General features: G+C 37.8%; 1 protein-coding gene across 2 annotated transcripts; it reads right to left on the bottom strand.

Annotated features, from left to right (window-relative positions):
- Positions 1–5,335: 5,335 nt before the first annotated feature.
- On the bottom strand, positions 5,336–25,900 carry LOC144364977 (maestro heat-like repeat-containing protein family member 6). 2 transcript variants are annotated; one of them, XR_013423197.1, is made up of 7 exons: positions 25,447–25,900; positions 24,898–25,038; positions 24,222–24,395; positions 12,156–12,695; positions 11,228–11,333; positions 9,521–9,586; positions 5,336–5,527 (listed from the first exon to the last, which is right to left on the bottom strand). XR_013423197.1 is itself a non-coding variant. In XM_078015411.1 (4 exons), the coding sequence occupies exons 1-4, from the start codon at positions 25,576–25,578 to the stop codon at positions 12,477–12,479; spliced, it is 666 nt and encodes a 221-aa protein (XP_077871537.1). In that variant the 5' UTR covers positions 25,579–25,900; the 3' UTR covers positions 11,681–12,476. The 2 variants fall into 2 exon arrangements, 1 of the variants encoding a protein (XP_077871537.1); XM_078015411.1 differs by lacking the exons at positions 5,336–5,527; positions 9,521–9,586; positions 11,228–11,333 and having other exon boundaries at positions 11,681–12,695.
- Between the last annotated feature and the right edge of the window lie 552 nt (positions 25,901–26,452).

The raw sequence follows: 26,452 nt of genomic DNA, 5'->3' as shown, positions 1-26,452 counted from the left end.
TATACTATGCAAATCAACTATGCTGTTAAATTATTAAAAGCAGGAACTCAGATACCAAATAAACAAACAAACAAGCAAAATGAAGATCAGTAGAGAAAAGAGAACAGGAGGAGGGAGGAGTGTAGGGAAAGTGGGAAACAGGGATTTAAATTCTATGTATGTATAATTTGGTCACAATGAATCCTAATACTATGTGTAACTGTGATGCTCTAATAAAAAAAAAGAGATGGCCTGAGGGCAATTCAGGAACTTGCAAGACCATACCTACTGCAGAGCTCAAGAGTCTGGAAGGGGAAATGCCTTTGAAAAGAGATTATGGGTCACCCTGCTTGTGGAGGGTGGCCTAGAAGTTGTTTCATCATACTCAGCTGCCTAAACACTCAGATGCCATGGAAACCATGAATCTAGAGGGTTCAGCTATAGCACAAGCTAGAGAAGATCTTGGCATCATCCATGTGGTGCTGATTCTGCATAAATTCTGAATGCTAGAGTTGGAGGGTCATGGAGGCTACCAACTCAATTTCAAATGAAGTCCTGGGAGGCCATACAAAATTACCAGGGTCAAAGTCCTTGCAGGGTGCCCTAAGAGGTTGATGTGTGAAGCTGAAACCAAGATGGACTGTCAGATGAAAAAAACTGCTGTCTACAGATATGACCAAGCTAAAAAAGAGCTCATGCACACTGTTAACTAGCAAAGCAAAAGAGGCAGGGTTCCCCCAGCTCTTTGGAAATACTGTCTCACCTCAATATAGGCTATATGCTGTATGCCAAGTTATAGGACCTGCTTGCCTAACCAGGAGAATTGGTACTGAAAAGTGAATAACTTGATCATATGGTTCAGACGCTTTTGGAGTTTTTTGGAGTCTGTAAGAGAAATTTTGAGAATTTTAGAGATGAAGGCTAAAAAAGATTTAGATGGAGCGCAATGGGTAACTCTAATGGGAATTCAAAAATCCAGAATGCTGATAGGACTGTAGACAGTAAAGCTTGGGCTCATGAGGTTTCAGAGGGAAAGGAAGATTCTATGGGAAATTTGGTCCTGTTTTGATCCCATCTGTTCTTTCTATGCTCAGATGTTGCTGCAGCCATTGTCTAAGAAGTCCTGGCTTTTGCTCAAGCTAGCAAAAGACCTTGGCATTGTCCATGTCGTTCTTGTTCTGCAGTAAAGCAAGATGCTGAACTTAAGGGATCATTGTGGCTTCCACCTCAATTTAGAAGGCCTAGATGCCAGACAGTGTATGAGAGTTGGAATCCCTGTGGGCAGCCCCTGAGAGTACAATGTGTGAAGCTGCAAAAGAGACCCCAGGATCAAAAGTTGTCAGAAAAGGTGTCAGAAATTATGCCAATTATGGGAATGTTTGCCAAGAAAAACTGCCAGCTCTGGGTAGAGCCAGCCTAAAAGAGAAATCATGTGGACTGTAACTGGCAAGGTCATCAGGGTGGAGCTGCCCAAATTCTTTGGTGATCACATCTCACCAGCATTTGCCTTGGATGCTGGTTGTGGAACTACAAGGCCTGTTTGAGTGACTCACTTCCTCCAGCCATGCTTTCATATACCAGCTGGATTTCACTCTTGCTATGGTTCCATCTCTCATTCTATATCCCTATTCCTGTATTTTTAGGCATGTTTACTTTGTGCTGCTATATATTAGCTCTAGGTCACTTGCTTTTAATCTTTATAGGAACTTACAGTAAAGAGTGTGCCTTAAGCCTCAAATGAGTTTTTGTGCTTGGATTTCTGAGGAATGATGACACTGTTAAAGACTATGGGGATACTTGGGAGATTGAGTAAATGCATTTTGTATTGTGAAAAGGACTTTGAGATTTTAAGATCAGGGGCAAAATGTCATGGTTTAGATATGAGGTTTCTCCCAATATCTCCTAATAAATAGATTAATTCATCAAATGAATTAATAATTTGAATGGATTGCTGGTATATGAAAGCATGGCTGGAGGAAGTGAGTCACTCAAACTTTTATAATTTGCATATAAGATATCCCACAAAAGCTCATGTGTGAGACAGTGCAGGGACATTCAGATGAAATGGTTAGAGTATGAGAGCTTTAACCTAATCACTGGATTAATTCTGATATGAAATAACTAAATGATAACAGGTTGGGGATGACTAGAGGAGATCTATAGATGTGCCTTTGGGGTTTACCTAAGCTGCTTTCTTCCACCACCACATTTCTTCTTTCATAGTGGAAGAAAGCAGCTTAGGTAAACCCAAATATGAGCGCAAATAAACTTTTCCACCTATATTTTTTCTTGCTAGGTATTTTAGTCACAGTGACCAAAAAAACTAACTAAAACTGAAAAGTGACTAACCTAACCATGGGGTTCAGAAGCTTTTGGACTTTTTTGGAGTCTGTGGGAAGAATTTTGAGAATTTTAGAGATGAAGGCTAGAAAAGATTTAAATTGTTGTAAGCAGAGTTTAATGGGTGACTCTAGTGGGAGTTCAAAAGACCAGAATGCTGATAGGACTGTGGACAGTAAAGACTGGGCTCATGAGGTTTCAGAGCCTTGACTTTGGACTAGAGGTCATTCATGTTATCCTCTGACAAAGAAATGTGTACATTTAGTCCATGTCCTGAGACTTTTTGTGAGGTTAGTTTTAAAGGTGATGTACTAATTAATTAATCTGGTAGAGGTAATTTTAAGGCAGTACAGCATTCAGGCAGTGGCATGTGTATTGCTAGAAGCTATTAACCAAATTTACTGTGATAATCAGGAGCAGAAAGCAGAAAATAAAGATTTGGAAAGCTTGCAGTTTAGTCATAAAAGAGCAAGTACATCAGAGTAAAGATGTGGTTGTTGTAAATGTTATAGCCACTATCCCAGAACAGTGGCGAAAGGCTGTAATCCCAGTGGTTTGAGAGGCTGAGGCAGGAGGAGCACAAGCTCAAAGCATCAGCAACTTAGCAAGATCCTAAGCAATTTAGTGAGACCCTGTCTTAAAATAAAAAATAAAAAGAGTTGGGGATATGGCTCAGTGGTTTAGCATCCCTTGGATCAATCCTTGAGACAAAAAAAAAAAACTTTCTATCCAGAAACAATGGGACAGATGACAAGGGACTGGAAAGACCACACCTATCTCAGGCTCAAGAGTGTAAAAGTAAAAATTCCTTAAGAGACCATGGGAACACCCTGCTTGAATGGGGCGAGAAGGACCTAGAATGTTATTTAACCATGTACAGGCACTCAGGTACTCGGAGGGTGCTGTAGACAAGTACTAGGAGGCTTGAATATTGCTCCAGATAATGGCAGACCTTGGTGGCAACGACATGGAGCTGATTCTGAAGGAATGCAGGATGTTAGAATTAGGGAGTTTTCACTGAAATTTCAAAGGGAGGCCTGGGAGACCAGGCAAAGTGTAACAGGATCAGAGTCACTATGGGGCTGTCTCTGACAGGGTGATGCATGAAGAAGTGAGAAGGAAGTGAAGGCTGCAGTGGAAACCCCCACCCCAATTACAAATGGCAGTACAGTGGAATGTCTGTTGCAGGAATTGAGCAGAGCTAAGCCAAGAGAGAGGCTATGTGAAATGCAACCAGAAAGACCGCAGAAACAGAGGTACACAAGCCCTCTGGAGAGAACATCATGATTCCATGTTCCCCAGATGCTGGAAACAGTTACTCGACTTATTTGCCCAGCTGGATTTTTGTCTTGCTTTGATCTCATCCTTTTTCTTTTTTAAAAAAATTTTTTTAGTTGTAGATGGACACAATACCTTTAGTTTGTTTGGTTGGTTTTTTTATGTGGTGCTGAGAATCAAACCCAGTGCCTCACACATGTTAGGCAAGTGCTCTACTGCTGAGCCACAACCCCAGCCCCAATCCCATCCTTCTTTCTATGTCCCTATTTATCCCTTATGGAATAGAAATGTTTCCTCTGTGCCATTATACATTGGATGAATTTAACTTTACAGGGGAAAAGAGATGAAAGTTTGCCTTCAATCTCAGAAGAGATTTTGGACTTGAACTTTTGGGCAATTCTGGGGACTCTTGGAAATGGACTAAATACATTTTGAATTGTGAGATGTGCATGAAAACTTGGGGTTCAGGGTGGAATGTTATGGTTTGGATATTAGGTGTTCACATGAGAAATTATGTCCCATTGATGTATGATATATCAAAGTGCATGAATGTATTCTACTGTCATGTATAACTAAAACAAATTTAAAATGTTTTTTAATCTAAATGTGAGACAATATAGGGATGTTTACCTTAAATGGTTTGATTATGAGAGCTTCAATCACTATATTAATCCACTGTTATGGATTAACTAGGTAGTAACTATAGGCAGGTAGGGTGTGGCTAGAGGAGATAGGCATACTTTGGGTTAATATTTTGTCCCTGGTGAGCACAACTCTCTGCTGGCTATATCCTAAGTTGTCCTCTACCATGCCCTTCTGCCATGACTTTTGCCTTACCTTAGACCTAGAGTTATGGAGTCAGCCATCTATGGACTGAGACCTCTGACATCATGAGCCAAAATAAATTTTTTCACCTCTAATTTTTCTTGTCATGTCACAGCAATAAAAAAGTTAATTAAACAGGGTGCATGTCTTGGGGATTCTATATTTTGTCTCTCTCTCCAATTCCTTGCAGCATTGGGCTGAGCTTTCTTCCTCCACACCTTATACTAAGATGTTCTGCTTCAAATCAGTCCCAGAGCATTCAGGTTGGCTGACCATGAACTGAACCTCTGAAACTGTGAGCCCAAATAAACTTTGAAGGTGTTCTTGTAAGATATTTTGGTCACAACCATAAAAAGCTAACCTGGGATTTACATCTAGTATGTGGATGTACAGGAAAAGATTGAAAACTAAGTTTCATGATGTTTGCTACCCTCTGTCTCCCTTTTTTCATGGGTAACATTTCCCAAATGGTGAAGGACATACTTTCCAAAGTTGTTCTAGTCACTCATGCTTACCGTTGGATCCCAGGAATTTGGAAGAAAGCCAGCTAGCCTTGGGATGAGAAAATGTTTGCCTGACAAATGTATCTGCCCATAACCAACAATTCCCTAGGAAGATAAAGGACAAGAAGCATAATATCTTCCATGGTCAAAATGGCACAACCCATTGGACAAAAGCACTGACAAGTCCATAAACAAATGGAAAAAGTATTGGTTCCCAGCTTTAAATATTCTCAGTGATTCCTATGCAGCTGCATTTTAGATAGGCTCAACTTGTTTAATTGGATGTTTAGCATTGGTACTAAAATCTCTGCTGACCTTCCGTCTGAATTGCTGTTTGAGAAGGAATTCAGAAACTTGGAACCAATTTGAGATTTTGTTTTAATGATTCTCATCAATATCTATTTCCCGTTTGACAGTCCTAAACAGGTGCTTCTTTCTCTTTCCGGTTTTGATGCCAAAACCTCTGAGGAAGTTACTGTTGATTTGGCTCAGCCTGGAAGCATAGGAACCCTGGATCTTCACATCTTCATCTATTTTTTTCAGGATAGCATTGGCTATCACCTTGATAGCATCTCTGGGATCATTCTTCACACATTCAAGAGCTGAAACCAGAAGGAGGTCAACTAAGACTCTGGATCCCTGAAGATTGTCTACCTAGCCCCACTCAGGGCCTACCCAAATGATAGGCCATTATCGTGCAACTCCACTTAGAATCATTCTTGGCATTGTAAAAAAGTAATGCTGGTTTCATTACAGAAAACATATTAAAGATTGTTTTTTAAAAATGGAAAGGTTAGCTGGATAGAATACTGAGTTCCTGTTGCCTCAGCTATTTATCAGATTGAGGAAGAAGGATTGCTTAAGCCCAGGAGTTCTTGGTCAGCCAGGGCAACATAACAAGACCCCATTTGAAAAAAATGTGAGGAGAAGAAAGAGTAATCAAGAACCCTGTGAAAAAATACTGCTAATATTTTGATACCTATCCTTGCAGGGCTTTTTTTTATATTAAAGATAGAACTTTACAAAAAATAAGAATAACATTTTTCTTCCCATAAGATTTACCTGTTTACAGTATAAGATCAAATCACAGGATTGTCATTTTTATGAACTCTCATTACTGAATAATTAAACTGTCTCTAATTTTTCACTGCTATACATAAAAATCATTAATTCATTTGTCAACTATTATTGAGTTCTTCCTATCACCAGGCACTGTGCTAGGTGTGGTGCATACAGTAGTAAACAAGAAAGATAGATTTCCCACCCTGGCCATACTACCAAAATCTCTCTACAGATTTAATTCAATTCCTATTCAAGGTTCTGATGACATTAAAAAGTTATGAAATTCATATGGAAAAATAAGAAGCCCAAATAGCCAAAGAAATCTTTAGCAAGAAAAGTGAAATAGGAAGCATTACAATACCAGACCTTAAATTAATACTATAGAGCTATAGTAATAAAAAATTAGCATGGTTCTGACACCAAAACAAACATGAAGACCAACAGAATAGAAGACAAACCCACATAAATACAGTTACCTCATACTAGACAAAGTTGCCATAAACATACATCAGAGAAAAGATAGTCTCTTCAACAAGTAGTGCTGGGAAAACTGGAAACCCATATGTAACAAAATCCAGTTAGTCCCCTGTCACCCTTGCACAAGGACCTGTGCATTAGACAAGAGACTCTACAACCACAAGAATGGGAAGTTATACTCCATGTATGTATAATATGTCAAAATACATTCTACTGTCATGTAAAACTAAAAAGAACAACAAAAAAGATATAAAAAAGGATAAACCATTTATTTGGAATAAAAATAAATAAATTTCACATTGGTTTAGTCTGTTGATACTTGGTGCCTAGTCCAAATCAATTGCTTCCCACAAATTTGATGTAAGTTTTTTTTAATGATATTTTTAAAAAATTATTTATTTATTTATTTATGTATCTTTAGTTTTAGGTGAATACCTTTGTTGGTTTTTATGTGGTGCTGAGAATCGAACCCAGTGCCTCATGCATGCTAGGTGAGCACTCTACCACTGAGCCAACACCCCAGCCCCTAATGTAAATTTTAATAGTTCCTTGTATATTCTAGTACCCTGTTCTAGATCATCTATTGCATGACTTACAAAAGTCTTCTCCAACTTTGTGATTTATCTTTTTGTTTTCTCAATGCTATCCTTTGAAGCATATAAAAGTTTTTGTTAATGTCAATGAAAAAAATAAATTTTATTTCACATCAAAAAAGCATAGGTATGTCTATTGGCTGTTGGAGCTTACCAAGAGTTTTAAAAGTAATGATAAATTTTTTTCTTCTGACTAACACTGGAAATATTGGCTCCTCTTTCTACAAACCACCAACTCCCACCCCCTAACTCTTTCTTGGGACTTTGGTACCAATTAAAGAACCACACAGGAGTGTGGGTTCATGGAAAGGGAAATAGAAATTGAAAATTCTCATACTGGTTTTTTCAGTAATTAACTTCTGTGCCCTTGGAGAAATGATTCAGATCTGCATTTAGGAGAGTTGTAAATTAAGGCTAGTAAATGCTTCTCTGAAGTGTTTCTAACTATAGAGACATTAGAAAATAAACTGGTAGCCTCAGAGGTGTGGATGAAATGCCTCAAACCAGTTCCCAATTCTCAGATAGTTTGTATTCTACTCCATTATACTTTTTTCATGTTTTGTTTTTTAAAAGAATCATTTAGAAACATGTACTATTTATAGATGGGATAATATGAAGTCTTGGATTTAATTCAAAATAACCCTGCCAGGGACAGGGTATAGGTGGGAAATTAAAAAAAAAAAAAAAAAAAAACAAGGTTGTCCACGAGTTGATACCTGCTGTATCTGGGGTACAGATACAGGAAGTTGATGATAATATTCTCTGTACTTCTGTCAATGTAAAGATAAGCTACAAAGAACAAAAATTAGAATGGCCTCAGGCTTCTCAAACATAACAAAGCAAGCCAGAAAACACTAGTATAATATCTCCAAAGTGCTGATAGAAAGTAATTGTTGATGTAGAATTATGTCAAATTGTCTTATTCCTTTGAGAATCCTTACATTTAAAAAAAACATCTACCAAGAGTCTGAATATTAAATATTAGCATCCCAGAAATTTCTTGGGGCTGGGGCTGTAGCTCAGTGGTAGAGTACTTGTCTAGCATGTGTGAGGCACTGAGTTCAATCTTCAGCACCATATAAAAATAAATAAATAAAATAAAGGTCCATCTACAACTAAAATTTTTTTTTTAAAAAAAAGGAATTTCTACAAGATCTACTCCAGGAGAAATAAAAATGTTCCCTAAAAGATGGTCAGAAAAAAAGCAAAAAGGAATGGTGAAGAATACCTAAAATAGTTCGTGCAAAATAATAATAACAATCATAGTATCTAAATTCTGGGTTAAAAATAGAACAAAAATATTTGCTAACAAAAGCGTAGAAATTAGATTCTATAGTTTGGGTATTAAATGTCTCCAAAAGGCCCATGTATTGGAGGGTTGCTCTTCCACCTGCAGAGCTATTGGGAGGTGGTGGAACCTTTTAGGAAGTGGGCTCAGTAGAAGGAAGGTGTACCTTAGAAGTGGGTATTGGGACCCCAACCCTTTCCTAGCTCTCTTTGCTTCCCCAACATAAAACTATTGGGAGGAGGTGCAATCTATAGGAGGAAAGAGGGGACTAGTCTTAGGACATTGAATGTGCCCTCCAAAGGGGTTATAAAACCACAGCTTCTTCTTCTTTCTCTCTCTTTGATTCCTGGTGACCATGAAGTGAATAGTTTCTCCAATATGTGCTCCCCACCTTGATCTGCTATCTGGCCATAGATCTAAGGCCATAGGTCTAAAGCAATGAGATAATCAGTCATGAACTCAAAACTTCAAAACCATGAGCCAAATAAACTTTCCCCCTTATTAACTTGATTTTTGTCACATATTTATTATAGTTACATAAAGCTGACTAACACAATATATGTTATATATACTGTATATGTATATGTGTGTGTGTGTATATACAATAATCCATGTATATGTATATATATGTATGTATGTACACACACACACACACGTGTGTGTGTATCTATTACACAGAAAAATAATACAAGACAACACAGCACACAGGAGGAGAGAAGACTAGATTGGACACAGAGTACATGGAACTTTACCCTAATTGATAATGCTTCCATTTCTCTGCAAAGAGAATATATTTATGTATTTCTTCTAAATATAAATAACACTAAAATATTTTAATGCCATATAAAAGAAAAAACACTGCAAGTTCTTTAAGGGCAGGGACAACCTTGTCTTCAACACTACTGCAGTGAAAGCACCTACACCACATAATGTTCAATGACTGCAAGGATATATCACCAAAATATGAGCATTGTTTCTATCTTACTAGGAAAACAGCAAATAATTTGTTTCTTTCTTCCATTTTCTCTATTCTGTACTATTTTATATTACGCTTAGATGATAAAGATAGATTTCAAAAGAATGACACATGTCCTTAAGACATGTCCTCCATCCTACACTGGATCTTACCCCACCCCTAGTGGAACTCAGAACCCAGGTACAAGGTCCAGACTCACCATGCCGTATCAGCTGTACATCATTATCATGTATGCAATTCATGTTTATGCTCTTAGTTGTTAATCCTAAAGGCAGAACAGATAGAAAAATCTTTCTATAATTCCTGGGCCTTTGGGCTGACTCTTTTCCCAGGATCAGTGGTGGGGGAAAAAAAAGAATATTTACAACCAGTGTTAGCAAAGAATATTTCGTTTTTTATTATTTGTTCTAATTAGTTATACATGACAGAAGAATGCATTTTGATTCATTGTACACAAATGAGGCACATTTTATCATTTCTCTAGTTGTACACGATGTGGCGTCACACTATATGTGCCGTCATTCATGTACCTAGGATAATGATGTCCATCTCATTCCACCATCTTTAGTAAAGAATACTTCTAAGAGAAGCTTTGCATCCTGGATATGTCTTAGTAAAAGAAAAATTCTAGGTTACAGTAGTGACTATGACCCAAAAGTTATCATCCATGGGTGACAAGCAGAGCATTAGATGAAGGTGTTGAACTTTATGGGATTCCTACACCAACAGAAAGATGCACAAGGGGCACAAGGCAACAAATTTGCCAAGATGAAATATGCATTGCCAAAAAACATAGAAAAAATTTAACTTGGATGCCAATAAAGACATAATTAATCAAAAACAACACAGCACACAGGAGCAGAGAAGAAGACTAGACTGAACAGAGAGTACATGGAACTTTATCCTTATTGATAATGCTCCCATTTCTCTGCAAAGAGAACATATATATGTATTTCTTCTAAATATAAATAACACTAAAATATTTTTTCACTTATCAAATTAATGATTAAAAAAATAATACTCAGGGTTGGCAAATGTCTGTAGAAATGAATACTCACGTATACTATTGCTGAAAATTACTTGAGCTTTTCAGAGAGCATTTTAGCAATAAACATCAAAATTCTGCAAACTCTTTGGGCATAGCATTTGTACTTTAAATTTTGTACTTTAAATCCATGATGGCTTGCAGAGATTTTTGTCACTGCATACCTGCTTAAAAATATTTTTAAATATACAGTCTCAATATTCAAAAGTATGGACTGATTAAATTTTTTCATAAATCCATGAAACAGAATTAATATTATGCAACTATAAAAATACTGTTGAAGCTATATAATACTATGCATTTGTGATATAGCAAGGGAAAAGACAATATAACAAACTGTCTTTTTTAAAAGTATTTGTTGTGGGAAGGGATATGGATATGTAGCACATTCTTAGGGAATAGTCTCTAGAATCAGTAGTGACTAAATCCAAATGGTGAAATTTTTGGCATTATTTACATCAATCTTTTTGCCAATATAAATTGCATACGTTTTTTTACTTAAATACATGCAGCTAATTGTAGTTTGAAGCAAAAATATTTTGGAAAATCCATGGGGTCTTAATGGAAGCAATTGTTTTTTTCCTCTTTCAAATGACACTTCTCTGGTCCACAAGGCTGAATCCAGATGGGGTAGTGGAACCCACACAGAGCTGGGGTACAGGAGCATAGTCTCCTCTTCTTCCTCTGGACCTTTCTAAAGCAGAATTTGGGGCTGGATCACATGTCAACCTATCCAATCAGGTCAAGGCTAGGAAAGGAGGTCATCTGCTTGTCACACCATGGTTCTGACCTAGCCCTTTGGCAGAAGATGCTCCCCTGACAAAGAGGGGAGAGAGGAGTTGCCAGGTGCCACTGCCTTACCTATGAAATTGACTGCAGCTGCCCTTAGGAAGGGCTGTGGTCGCTTCAGGAAGCCAAAGCTCTGGAATAGTAAGTCCCCAAGTTGATGATATTTGCGCTGGCCCACCTGTGGAGCCACAGATGGGTGGTACTGAGCAGGAGAGGGCAGGTCTGGGATTACTGCAGATCTCTTGATAGCAGCACCTGCTCACCCTTGTCCACGGAGCCTGCAGACTCAATCATCCCAACCTCTCCCACCCCAGCAGACTCAACGGAAAGTTCATAAAGAGAAACCTGCTCCATGAAAGAGAAGAGAATAAGGACAAAGAACTAATGTGGAGCTAAAGACACAGTTGTTCATTACTACCCAAATTGCTAAGCCCTTAATTATTTATTTTCAGAGAGCATTTTAGCAATAAACATCAAAATTCTGCAAAATCTGCATAGACTCTGATTCCTAATCTCTGGCTTGTCCTTGATTTCTTAAGAGCCACAGACCCTAAACATCATGACTATGAACCTAAAATCCTGCCCACATCACTTTCACCCACTTTAACCAGAATATCTCTATCCTATCACAATCCAGCAATCTGGCAGGATCTTTCAGCCTCTAAGGAAAAGACTGTGATTCTGGGAAGATCAATTACAGACACCAGGACATTAGCATCCTAAATGTGGAGTCTCAGAATTGATTGGTGATAAAGAACAGGACTAAGGAACAGAAGAAAGCTGCCTTCTGTCAGCCTTCCCTGTTTTGTCCTCCTAACACATGGCCAATATGAACATTTTTTTTAAATTTGTTTAGTTGTTGATAAGCCTTTATTTATTTGCAGTGCTGAGAATCGAACCCAGTGCCTCACACATGCCAGCAAGTGCTCTACCACTGAGCTACAACCCCATCCCCCAATACGAACATTTTAACTGAGCTTTCTCAAGGACTCTCACTTACCAGGAATTTGCAAGTTTCTTCTACTACCTGGATGTGATCACTGAGTGTGGTATGCCGGAACGTCTCTGTGAGTGATGACCAGCCAAGCACGTGAGTCCACTCAGTCAGAGTCCCGCCACAGGCCTATGTGATAGAGAAAAGGGAATCCCCAAAACCCCACTACAATGATTCCCCAGGTCCAAGGGCTGAGTGAAAGACTGTGGAGTGGATCCAAGTGCCCAGATCCAGCCCAGAGGGTGAGGTTCAAGAGGTGGGGATGGACTGGACAGCCAAAGTTGGACTCATGACAAAGGAGACAAAGGGAAGAGCAAAGGTGGTATGCTATAGCAGAAAAGGGGAATGAGTCAGGCTTGGGGTTGGCAGAACAGAGGTGACTGGTACCTTAACCACCTCAATATTGTTGTCCTGAATGCTGAGCAGCAATGGGACTAGAAAAGTGAAGACCTCTTTGCGAACAAAGGACCCAGGCTTCAATTTGAAAATTCGGCGTAACATGTAGCTTAGGGCAGAGATGGCTGAGATCCTCACTTGGTCCCTCTCCTGCCATGATGCACAAAATAGAGGAAGAGATGGCAGTAGTTTCCTGGCCCTGTCTGGCCTGGCTTCGTTCCTCCCATATCTCACTGTCCACATCCACAGCACACCCACTGCCTTGTGTTACATTATGTCAAGGTGACATGAGTTGAGTGTTTGAATAATTTTCTTTAGATCCCTACAGCTAGTAAATCAGGGAAGCAAGGTCTTCCTCTCAGTTCTGCCATGGACTATATATCTACGGCTTCTAACTTTGTCCCCTTCTAAGGGTATAACTCAAGAAGGCCAAATTTTTAAACATAGAGTTATCCTACTTACACTATAAATAAAAGTGCTCAAACATACATTAGCTTGTGTCCATTTACAATGACCACAAGAATCTGAGTTTTGTACATTTTCAGGATTATATTAATTGAACAAATCTTTACTGAGTACCTATCATGAACTAGGCCCAATGTCAAATAATAGAGACATAGTGAAATTAGACAAGATAGTACCTGAACCAACAAAACAAAACAAAACAAACATTTCAACATTTGAATGTATACATTTTAGCATAATGGCAAAAAAATAAAATAAAACAGAAAAAACGTCACATGTAGAGTAGCTCAAGATGAGTGAAGTCATCTTTTCCTACACCAAATCCGTACAAGAAATAGTAGATATCTATTTTTAAGTTTATAATGGATGTGGACTACTAAACAGGATCCCTCCCTAGGAGGATGCATGATTTCTTGGAAAGACAAGCAGCTGAAAGAACTAGAATTCAAGTAGACATCATAGGTCAGAGCTGCTACAGAAGCGGGCAGTAGGTCTGGAAATACTCTGAGCTGGGGTGCTGTGAATACAGGAAATTCAGGAAACTCTAGGAAACCAAGAGAGAGATTGAACAGTTCCCAGCTATCCAATAACATCCAGGAAGATCAGGAAGACTGCTACTGATTGCCTATCCAACTATCCATGTACCACTGGATGTTCCCCCAGCAATAGTCATAATAATGATAGATTAATAGGTACAGCTTTCACCAAAATCTCTCATATGAAAATGCCAGAACTCACTATTAAGATTCAGCACACATCTAGGAAAACTAATGCTACAAAACAAAGGAATCATATTTTATAAACAACAGAAGAATCTAGCATTTAAGGACACAGTTAATAATATAACTGAACAAAAATTAGGAGTATAATTGAATCTTCAGAAAGGTTTTCTAAAAAAGAGTTCATTTTTATAGTACTTAGAAATACAAGTTTTGACATTACAATTAATACTGAAAAAGGAAAGGCAGTATCCTTATAACATAAAGGCAATATTCCCAAAAGTAATATAATAGCTGTTGATATATCACACCATCAACCAGAAGAGATCACCTATCTCATTAAAAAATAATAATAATTAATTCAGTTGATGGATTGAATAGCAGAAAAACCACAGGTAAAACGGTTAATTTGTAAGAAGAAAAGAGTCAGCTCAGGAATTCTTCCAAAGAAAAAAAAAAAGATGGAAAATACAAAGAAAAAGAATTAAGAAACAAGGAGATTTCAAAGAATTAGAAAGAAGAGAAAGGCACACATGCTAAACAAAAGAAGAAAATTTTAGGATGATAAAACTAGAAAGCTTTGCCTTAGTAATTCACCTCAGTTCAAATGGCTTAACACAAAGTTGGCCACTTACATCTTAGGGGTCCGGCACCCTGATCTTTCCATGCTGCCAGACTGCCCCTGTGCAAATGGCCACTTAATGCTTCTTGGCTAGGCTATAAATTCAACATAAAACATAACAATGTTCCTGTTATAAATACCTTTAAGTACTAGATAATATATACAAAAAGTATTTTAAAATGGGTAGATGAGCTGTGAAAAAAGCAGAAATCCTCAGGGGTCAAAATGGAAGCAGTTGTTCCTGAAGAAGGAGAGCATTACTGGTCTCAATAACTCTGGGACCTAGGAAATGCAGCCAGTGACAATGGGCCACAGATAGAGCTCCACAAGAATCCCTACAGTGAATGCCAAAGGAGAAAAAAAGGGAACAAAATATTCTCAAAGAAAGTGGAGAAATCCTGGATTTCTTTTCTTTCCTGCCCCCCTTGCAGCAGGCTCCCAATGAGAGCCTGTAGGAGCCAAAACTCTGAAGGAGAGACACTTATTTTCCACTGGGAGGAATTGTGTCCCCAGGGGGAAGAGAAAACCCCAGGAAAATCTCAATTCACATGTAAAGAGCCAATGTATATGCCAAGTCAAGAGGAAACAGGGGTTGGAATTACCTGATAAAAATTTGGGGCGGCTGGGGATGTGGCTCAAGCGGTAGCGCGCTCACCTGGCATGCGTGCGGCCCGGGTTCAATCCCCAGCACCAAATACAAAACAAAGATGTTGTGTCCGCCGATAACTAAAAAATAAATATTAAAATTCTCTCTCTCTCTCCCTCTCTCACTCTCTCTTTAAAAAAAAATTTTGAAAGCAAGAATCAGTAAACTTCTTTAAGTTCAGATCAACAAAAATCATACACTCTGAACTGAGAAAAAAATTTCAAAATAAAAAGAATGTTGTGACTATACAAAAGACAGTAACAAAAGGTCTCACAATTGTGTCAACAGAGCCTTAGAAGAACAGGATAAACACTTTGGAGCTGAAATTTTTTTTTTAGAAATAATAATTAAACCAGACATGGTGGCACATGCCTGTAATCCCAGTGGCTCAGGAGACTGAGGCAGGAGGATTGCAAGTTTGCAGCTAGCCTCAGCAACTTAGCAAGACTCTATCTCAAAATAAAACATATAAAGACCTGGGGTTGTGACTCACTGTTTAAATACCCTTGGGTTCAATCCCCAATACAAAGAAAGAAAGAAAGAAAGAAAGAAAGAAAGAAAGAAAGAAAGAAAGAAAGAAAGAAAGAAAGAAAATAGTAAAGGGACAAAGATGTCATAGGAGATAAATGCTGCAAGTTCCAATTGCTCTGTAGTTCAAAACTGAAAGATGGTGATACTGCTTCTTAGCAGGAAATTTATTGAAATTCAATAATGGACAGTTAGAGACTCAGAGAGACTCATAAATTCCAGTGTTTAGAATGGAAGACAAGAAGAGTATACTAGAGTGCAGCTGTGGCAGCAATAGTGCTACAGAGGAAAAAGGTTCCACAGAGGAAAAGAATGAGAACCATGGTGCACAAGTTGGCACAGGAACACATGTAGAATAGCAAGGCAATTGGAACTTAGCTAAGCTCAGAAGTTCCAAAGGAAGGTAGTGTTTGAAAAGTAGTCATGTTTCTCAACTTATGAGTGGAGACCTGAGGCAGGGAGCCATCATGTGGCAATCATGCTTGAGATTGCTGCATGGGAACCTAGGAAGTCAGAGCAAACACTGCCTCCCTGTCCCAACTTGCACCTATTGTGTGGCCTACAGTACCCCTGGCAGAACATGATTGAAACAGGCACAGAGAAGATTGGATCCAAGAAGATTCCGGCCAGAGATATGACTGGGAGTACAACTTGCTGACCCTGTGAGTCTGGTGACTCATGTGACCAGTTGAAGAGGATCAGAAAACTGTTAAGCATAATTGGATTCAGGGACTGAGTGTTTGAAGGCCATATTTGTGGATGGTGCAGTGCACAAGACTGGCTACACCACTTCTACCCAGCATAGTTGGCTGCTCTACTCTATTAGAATTCTGAGGAAGCCTCCAAGATCCAGACACCCAGTAGGAATTGGCCTCTTCCCAGCCATAGAAGTGTGTTGATCTAATCTCCCCAGACTAGATATACCCAACAAAGTTCCAAATATTTTTATCACAGCTAGACCCTAAGCATAGGACCTTCTCTTTTAGAACTCATATCAGGCCTGCCCTGTGAGTGTGCACTGATTTAGTGAAAGTACCTCCTTTTCCATTGTACCTTGTACTGATGAACAGGAAAGCTGAGAGCCATTTTGTGTTGCTTGCCAAGTCTCCTTCTCTTTGGCCTTCACTTGCAATATCTCTTTTTACCTTTTGAATATTCTAAACTCTCTTTTGTATTCCTAACCCATTTTATTTTAATGAACTGTGATTCACCATCTTTTAAAACTATTTAGTTTATATAATTTTTGCCCCCAACATTCATTAATGTTGTTGCAGTTATGAGTGTGGTAGATGTCATAGTTGACACCTGGTGTTTTCTTTAATGCTACATCTCATTCATAGATGTTTGTTATTGTTGCTGTTGTTAATTTCTTACACCACCATTACTGCTTTTGTGATTATTAATGTTGTAAATATCATAGTAAGCACTTAGTATTTATGTTAATGCTGCTTATTATAGGCTGCTTTTGTTATTTATTTCCCTCATTTCTGTGAGGTGCTGGAAATCCAGTGTGAAGTTCCAAGGTCACCGGGTAGACACTACACTGCTGAGCTACACCCCCAATTTAGCTAAGAGATAACAAACCTTGCTCCACACACAATTTAATCCACTTCAAATTTCTATAATACTTTAACAGAAAGAATGGGGAGAGGAAAACCCCAAACCAACAACCAGACCTCAAGTAGAAATGACTAGTGAGGGTTTCAGGTCCCACTTATGTAGCAAGAGCAAAGAGAAGAAAACACAAAAAATGTAAACACCACATTTGTGAGGGGCCTCAATACAGATCACTCCTATAGATAACATGAAAAAATAAGGGAGGAAAGTGCCTCAAACAAACCAGGATACTATAGTAATAGAACCCATGAACAGCAAAGTTGATGAAATGTCCAAAAAGGAGTTCAGAAGGTTCATAATTAAAATGATCTGTGAATTAAAGAATGACCTAAATGAGCAAATACAAGCAAAAACTGATCACTCCAACAATGAGATAAGAGAGCAAATACAGGCAGCAAAAGATTACTTCGAGAGAGATAGAGACTCTGAAAAAAAATAGTCAGAAATTCTTGAAATGAAGGATACAATAAATCAAATAAAAAAATTCAATAGAAACCAACAAACTAGATCACTTGGAAGAAAGAACGTCAGATAATGAAGACAAAGTATACAATCTGGAAAATAAAGTTGATCACACAGTGAAGAAAGTTAGAAACCATGAACAGAACATCTAAGAATTATGGGACAGCATCAAAAGACCAAATCTAAGAGTTACTGGGATAGAGGAAGGCACAGAGTTTCAAACAAAAGGAATGCACAATCTCTTCAATGAGATAATATCAGAAAATTTCCCAAGCATAAAGAGCGAATTGGAAATACAAGAGGCTCACAGGACACCAAATGTACAAAATTACAACAGATCTACACCAAGGCACATTATAATGAAAATGCCTAGCATACAGAATAAGGATAGAATCTTAAAAGCCGCAGGAGGAATCAGATCACATATAAGGGGAGACCAATTTCTATCTCAGCATATTTTTCAACCCAGACTCTCAAAGCCAGGAGATTGTGGAGCAACATATACCAAGCTCTGAAAGAAAATGGATGTCAACCAAGAATTTTATATCCAGCAAAACTAAGCTTTAGATAAATAGATAAACAGAAGTTAAAAGAATTTACAACTAGAAAGCCTGCACTAAAGAACATCCTCAACAAAATATTCCAAGAAGAGGAAATGGAAATCAGCAGAGGGAGGGATTACACTAAAGGAAAATCTAATCAGAGGAGAAACCATGTCATGATAAATACCAAAAATAAACAAAAGTGGCTGGGAATACAAATCATGTCTCAATAATAACCCTGAATGATAATGGTATAAACTCACAATCTAAAGACATAGACCAGCAGATTGGATCAAAAAAAAAAAGAAGACTCAACAATAAGAGACTAATCACAGACTGAAGGTGAAGGGTTGGGAAAAATCATACCACTCACATGGACTGCGGAAGAAAGCCGGGGTTTTCATCATCATATCAAATGAAGTAGACTTCAAACTAAAGTCAATCAAAAAGAAAAAAGAAGGACACTACACACTCAAGGGAACCATATATCAACAAGACTTAACAATTATAAATATATATGTCCCAAACAATGGAGCAGTTATCTTCATCAAACAAACTCTTCTCAAGTTCGAGAGTCAAATAAACCACAACACAATGATTTTGGATGACTTTAACACACCTCTTTCATCACTAGATAGATCTTCCAAACAAAAGTTAAACAAAGAAACTACAGAATTCAATAACACAATCAATAACTTAGACTTAACTGATATATATAGAATATTTCATCCTTCAATGAGAGAATATACTTTCTTCTCAGCAGCACATGGATCCTTCTCTAAAATAGACCACAAAGCAACTCTTAGCAAATATAAAAATTAGAGACACTACTCTGTATTCTATCAGATCATAATGGAATGAAATTAGAAATCAATGATAAAATAAGAAATAAAATCCACTCCAACACCTGGAGACTACATAATATGCTACTGAATGAACAATGGGTTAAAGAACACATCAAGGAGGAGATTAAAAACTTTTTAGAGGTGAATGAGAACACAGATACAACATATCAAAATCTCTGGGACACTATGAAAGCAGTTCTAAGAGGAAAGTTCATTGCATTGGAGTTCATTCCTTAAAAGAAGAAAAAGTCAACAAATAAATGACTTTACACTACATCTCAAAGCCCTAGAAAAAGAACAAATCAACACCGAAAGCAGCAGAAGACAGGAAATAATTAGAATCAGAGCTGAAATCAATGAAATTGAAATAAAAGAAACAATTTTAAAAAATTGATGAACAAAAAGTTAGTTTTTTGAAAAAATAAGTAAAATTGAAAGACCCTTAGCCATGCTGATTAAGAAGAGAGAAAACTCAAATCACTAAAATACATGATGAAAAAGAAAATATCACAACAGACACTACAGAAATACAGTGGATAATCAGAAATTATTTTGAAAACTTGTACTCCAATAAAATAGAAAATATCAAAGGCATTGACAAATTTTTAGAGTCATATAATTTTCCCAAATTGAATCAGGATGATACACACAATTTAAACAGATCAATTTCAAGTGATGAAATAGCAGACACCATATCAAAAGTCTTCTAATCAAGAAAAGCCCAGGACCGAAAGATACAGAGTCGAGTTCTACAAGACCTTTAAAGAAGAACTAATACCAATACTCTCCAATTTATTTCAGGAAATAGAAAAAGAGGCAGCACTTCCAAACTCATTCTATGAGGTCAATGTCACTCTGATTCCAAAACCAGGCACAGACACATCAAAAAGAGAAAACTTCAGACCAATATCTCTAATAAACATAGATGCAAAAATTCTCAATAAAATTCTGGCAAATTGAATACAAAAACATATCAAAAAGATTGTGTACCATGATTAATTGGGATTCATCCGGGGGATGTAAGGTTGTTTCAACATATGGAAATCAATAAATGTAATATATCACATCAATATACTTAAAGGTAAAAATCATATGATCATCTTGATAGATGCAGAAAAAGAATTTGACAAAGTACAGCACCCCCTTTATGTTCAAAACACTAGAAAAACTAGGGATAATAGGAATGTGTCTTAACATCATTAACATGCTATTATGCATAAAAACAACAATAATTGTTAGCAAGGATGTGGGGAGAAAGAGACACTCATGTAGGGGATAGGAAAGGTAGCAGAATACAACAATTACTAATTGGGCATTATGTAAAATTGTGGATGTGTAACCGACGTGATTCTGCAATCTGCATTTGGGGTAAAATTGGGAGTTCATAACCCACTTCAATCTAATGTATGAAATATGATATGTCAAGAGCTTTGTAATGTTGTGAACAACCAATAAAAAAAAAACTAAAAAAAAAAGAGAGAGACACTCATGTACTGCCGGTGGGAAGGCAAATTGGTGCAGCCAATATGGAAAGCATTATGGAGATTTCTTGGAAAATTGGAAATGGTACCACCATTTGACCCACCTATCCCTCTCCTCAGTCTATACACAAAGGACCTAAAAACAGCATACTACAGAGACACAGCCACATTAATGTTTATAGCAGCACAATTCACAATAGCTAAACTGTGGAAACAACCTAGATGCCCTTCAGTAGATGAATGGATTTAAAAATATGGCATATATACACAATGGAATATTTCTCACCAATAAAAGAGAATTAAATCATGGTATTTGCAGGTAAATGAATGGAGTTGGAGAAGATAATGCTAAGTGAAGTTAGCCAATCTCAAAAAACCAAATGCTGAATGTTTTCTTTGATATAAGGAGGCTGATTCATATTGGGACAGGGAGCAAGAGCAGGGAAGGAACAGACAAACTCTAGATAAGGCAGAGGGGTTGGAGGGGAAGGGAGGGGGGCCTGGGGTTATTAATGATGGTGGAATGTGATGATCATTATTATCCAAAGTACAGGAATGAAGACATGAATATTCTGTGTATACAACCAAAGATATGAAAATTGTGCTCTATATGTGTAATAAGAATTGTAATGCATTCCACTGTCACTTATAAATAATAAAAATAAAATCTTAATACCAAAAAAACCCCAATCAATAAATGGATCAAGCAACTGAACAGACCCTTCTAAGAGGATATATAGTCAATCAACAAATATATGAAAAAATGTTCAACATCTCTAGCAATTAAAGAAATGCAAATCAAAAGTACTGTAAGATTTCATCTCACTTCAGTCAGAATGGCAGCTATTAAGAATACAACAACAACAACAAATGCCGGTGTGGGAGAAAGGCACACTCATACATTGCTGGTGGGACTTCAAATTGGTGCAAACAATATAAAAAGCAGTATGGAGATTCCTTAGAAAACTGGGAATGAAACCTCCATTTGGATCCAGCTATCCCACTCCTTGGTTTATACCCAAAGGACTTAAAAACAGCATACTATAATGACTAGTGACACAGCCACATCAATGTTTATAGCAGCACAATTCATAGTAGCTAAAAATTGTGAAACCAACCTCTTTTAACCAGGCCACTGAAGTAGCAGATAAATGGATAAAGAAACTGTGGTATACATACACAATGGAATATAACTCAGCATTAAAAGAGAATAAAATGATGGCATTTGCAGGTAAATGAATGGAGTTGGAGACTATTATGTTAAGTGAAGTAAGCCAATCCCTAGAAATGAAATCCTGAATGTTTTCTCTGATATGAGGATATTGATCCATAATGGGGATGGCAGGGTTAGATAGGGCAAAGGGGAGGGAGGGGAAGGGTAAGGGCAGGGGGGTAGGAAAGATGGTGGAATGAGATGGACATCATTACCCTAATACATGTATGAAGACACAAATCATGTAACTCTACTTCGTGTACAACCAGAGACATGAAAAATTGTGTTCTATATGTGTACTTTGAATTGCAATGCATCCTGCTGTCATATATAACAAATTAGAATAAATAAATTTTAAAAGTTTTACTGGGTTATCAAAGAGAAATAAATAATATTTGTATTTCTGCATAAAAATGGCCATATTATCAAAAGCAGTCTACAAATTCAATGAAATCCCCATCAAGATATTAATTACATTCTTCATAGAAAAAGAAAAACCCCCAAAATTCATATGGAGGAATAAAAGACGCTCAAGACCAAAACAATACTGAATACAAATAGCAATACTGGAGGTATTCTATTTGAAATATTCTATTTCAAAGCATACAGAATTATAGTGATAAAAACGGCATGGAACTTACATGAAAACAGACACGTAGACCAATGGAATAGACTAGAAGATACAGAAAACAAACACACCCAGATAGAGTCATTTGATCCTTGTCAAAGATGCCAGGAACCCATGTTAGAGAAAAGACAGACTTTTTAACAAATGTTTTGGGAAAATTGGGCATCAATAGATAGAAGAATGAAACTAGTTCTTCATCTGACACCCTGCTTGAAAGTCATATTGAAATGGATCAAAGACCCTGCAACTGCTAAAAAAATATAGGATCAACATTCTAACATAAAGGCAGAACCAATGACTTCATCAGTAGAACTCCTAATGCTCAGGGAACAATGTCAAGAATTAATATATGGGATGGTCCCAAATTAAAAGCTTCTGCACAGCAAACAAAATAATTAAGAGTGTGAATAGAGTCTACAGAGTGGGAGGAAATCTTTGCCAGCTACTCTTCTGACAAAGGATTAATATCCAGAATAAAGAACTCAAAAACCTTACCACCAAAAAAAAAAAATAATAACCCAATCAATAAACAGGAAAATCAACCAAACATTTCTCAAAAGAAAAACAAATTTGCTAACAAATATAGGGGAAATGTTCAACATCTTAACAATCAGGGAAATGCAAAACAATACTAAACTGAGATTACATCACACTCTACTTCAATGGCAATATCAAAACTACAAATAATAATAAGTGTTGGTAAAAATGTTGGGGAAAAGGAAAACTTATACCCTGTTGCTGGTATCGTAAATACAAATAGCAATACTATAACCACTATGGAGATCAGTACAGAGTTTCCTCAAAGGATCGGAATGCAACCACCAGATGATCCAGTTATACCACTCTATATTATCTGTCCAAAAAAATAGTTTCAGCATATCCATATTTATAGCACGATTCAAAATAGCCAAGTTATATAAGGAACCAACCTTAGGTATCCATAAACAAATTAATGGATAAAAAAATGTGGTATAAATACATAATGGAGTATTGTTTCGCCACAAAGAAGAATGAATATATGTCATTTGCAAGAAAATGAATACAACTTTAGAACATAATGATAAGCAAAATAAGTCAGCCTCAGAAAGTTAAGGATCATATGTTTCCTCTCATATGTGGAATCTAGATAGAAAAAAAGAAAAAGGAGGAAAAAAATCTCATGAAAATAGGATAACCAGTAGAGCAGAGGAAGGGGACGAGGAATAGGGAAGAAGGGAAGAGAAAGTAGTAGTATTGGGGAATGAAATGGACCAAATTATGTGATGTGCTTGAATTAATATGTGAAAATGAATATATTGCATGTAATTTAAGTGCAATACAAACACCAAAAAAACTTAAAAATTTTCCAAGTTTAGTAGAAGATATAGATTGGTGAACCCTAAACAGGCTAAAAAGAATCAAATGTATGCCTAGACATATTATAACCCACTGAATTCTGAAGAAAACTAGGCAAATTGAAGACATTGTCACATGAAAACTGAAAGCATTATAATTATAAAATCATTTCTGAGTCTCAAATTTCTTTTGCCACAAGAACCCAAGCATTCTAAGGACCCTGTATTATTTGGGAGGAAAGCATGGTCATCATCTTCTCTCCACCCTTCATGTCATGAATGGAATCTGCAGGAGACACTGGGACTCAGAACCAACTATCATTATGCTACATTTGTATTGTTGGTTCAGTGGCTCCTTTGGGGAACATATGGTGAGAGTAAATGGACAGTTGTGTGTGGTAGGGATATATTTGGGTTACATTCTGCCAAATCTCCTTTTCTCTGCCCCTCAGTTAGCTCAGTGTTCCACCAGCATCCCTAAACTCCAATCCAATATCCTTAGTTCAGCTTCTGAGGTTCATATTCAGTCCCAGCCCACACTGTTCCCAACTGATCCAGGAACTTAGATCCCTACATCATTGATGAGTGGACGCAGTTGCCTGGAGATGTTACAAAAGACCACCTTGGTGTCCTCCCCTTGCCCGTGGTAGATGATATTCCGCAGGGTCTTCACTGCTTGCACTGCTACTCGCACCTCGTTATTCAGTAAGTCTCGCAAAAGTGGAACCAGGCTCTGAAGTATCTCTGACTATTTGGAAGAAGGCAGAGATCACTTTGTCACATAATGTAATAACTTCACACATTATGGAGATTAGAAATGGGCAATTTGGGGTGGTCATTATTTTATCTATAGCACCATTTTGCAATTATATTTATAACAACAATCTTATTTCAGTCACCATCTTAGTTTTTTTTCAAGAAAATTCAAACTTTTACCAACAGATGTTGAGAAACAATCATCACTCTTGGGATTAAACAACATTCTGGGAACCAGGTTTTGAGAAAGCAGATGGTACATAAGGCAAACCACCTGGGAAATCAAAGGTGATTTTCAAGGAATGGAAAGGGAAGGCTTAATGGTATTGGAGTGATTTTAGGACAAGTGGATGGAGGTCTAAAAACTAAATGTTGTGATGCCCTGGGGTGAGAGAGTGAGAAATTTATAAATTCCTGTACTGCTGAGAGACCCAAGGAAGGTGAATCAAAGGCTCAAGGACTAGCATTGGATCCTTTGGGTCCTACTGGCTCACATTTCCTGGGTGTAGTGCCAGGTTACTGATTCCTCGAAGACCGATTTCCTTCATGATGAGGTTGGGCTCCTTGATCCATCTGATTAGATCACCCACAAAGTCTTGCCCTATTATCTTTGCTACTGACGAGTGCCAGAGGAGCTGTGGGGACAAGGAAATTATGGATGGAAAAAAGTTTATGAGTACTCAGAACTCACCTAGTACATCCTCAGGTGCCATACTCATGTCAGGAGTATGTCCAGTTGAGAGCAGTACAGATTTGTACATAGAGATAAAGAGATTAAGGGTAAGAATTTAGCCTTATGATAGAGATGAGGCTGGAATTTTTAATCTGATGCTCAGATTCATGATTATTCTAGATCTGATAACCTCCTCTCCAGTTTTTCATGCCTCTTTTAACCAGGCCACTGAAGTAGCAGGGAAGGGAACTCATTTTTAATGGCTTAATTCTATTCTTTTGTCCTTGCTGGGGCAAAGTACTTAACACTCTGTAACATAATCCTCAACTGCAGCAAATTAATGGCTGGAGCTGTTGACTTCTCCCCTCACCTGCACATAGAAGGTCCTGGCCATGACCTTCTGATGATCATCCAAGCTATAGAGTAGGTTCCTGACATGGCTCACAATTCGGTGCAGGATAAAGGGTTCACAATTCTTCACGATGCCACTGGGAAGGGACATATGAAAACAGAAGTTGCTGGAAGTGGAGAGGAGTAACCAGGACCAGAATGCACAGGACAGGGAAGATATGAGGGCTGTGAGATCAGAAGACCAGAGGGCTTGGAGATGGGGAAGGTAGAGTCAAAGGTTACTGGGATCTGGGAGACTGGAGTCAGAGTGTGGAGTTTTCAGGGGTGCTGGGGAAATGGTCCCACCTTGTCAAGTCCATGATACCTATGTAGTAAGATTTGGGGCTGGACAGGAGTTCCCAGCATTGATGTTCACTGGCATAGACTACCACTTCATCATATGCAGCCGCCTTGAACACCAATTTGACTACCTCCAAGGCACAACTGAAGGCCACCGCAATTGAGTTTATGAAAAAGAAGGGACCAGAGGGATATATAAGGTGTTGTGTCCTGGTTTGCAAACCCTCTGTTGGCAAGCTAGGTTATAGTTCTTGGCTCTGGTTGCTATGTTTGTCTTTCCTGCCAACAAAATTCACAGCTCCACGGAACCCAACTCCAATTGCTCATCCACTCTCCCCTCCAAGTGTGATCCTCCACAGAGTTTTGTGAAAGAGACTGTAATAGATAGTACAGAGAGTTCGCAAGTTCTGTTCTCTAAGAAACAGAAGCAGGGTTAGGATCTCTCTTTACCTCCACATCCACCTATTCAGAATGTCTCTGCTTCATTGGCAGTAATTTGTTTTCACTTCCATGTGATAAAGTAACATATTTGGGTATCCAAACCCCATTTCACAGATGAGTAAACTGAGTTTTAGTGATGACTTGTACAAGATGACACAGCTGGCACACAAAGCCAAGACTGATTGAAATGGCCCAACTCACACGAAGAAAATGACAGTCTTATCCCATCACTTGCCATCTAAACT

Source organism: Ictidomys tridecemlineatus, chromosome 6, assembly GCF_052094955.1.
Source record: "Ictidomys tridecemlineatus isolate mIctTri1 chromosome 6, mIctTri1.hap1, whole genome shotgun sequence".
Taxonomy (NCBI): domain Eukaryota; kingdom Metazoa; phylum Chordata; class Mammalia; order Rodentia; family Sciuridae; genus Ictidomys; species Ictidomys tridecemlineatus.
Note: the sequence above shows the minus strand (reverse complement) of the source record. Positions and strands in the feature narration are given on the sequence as shown.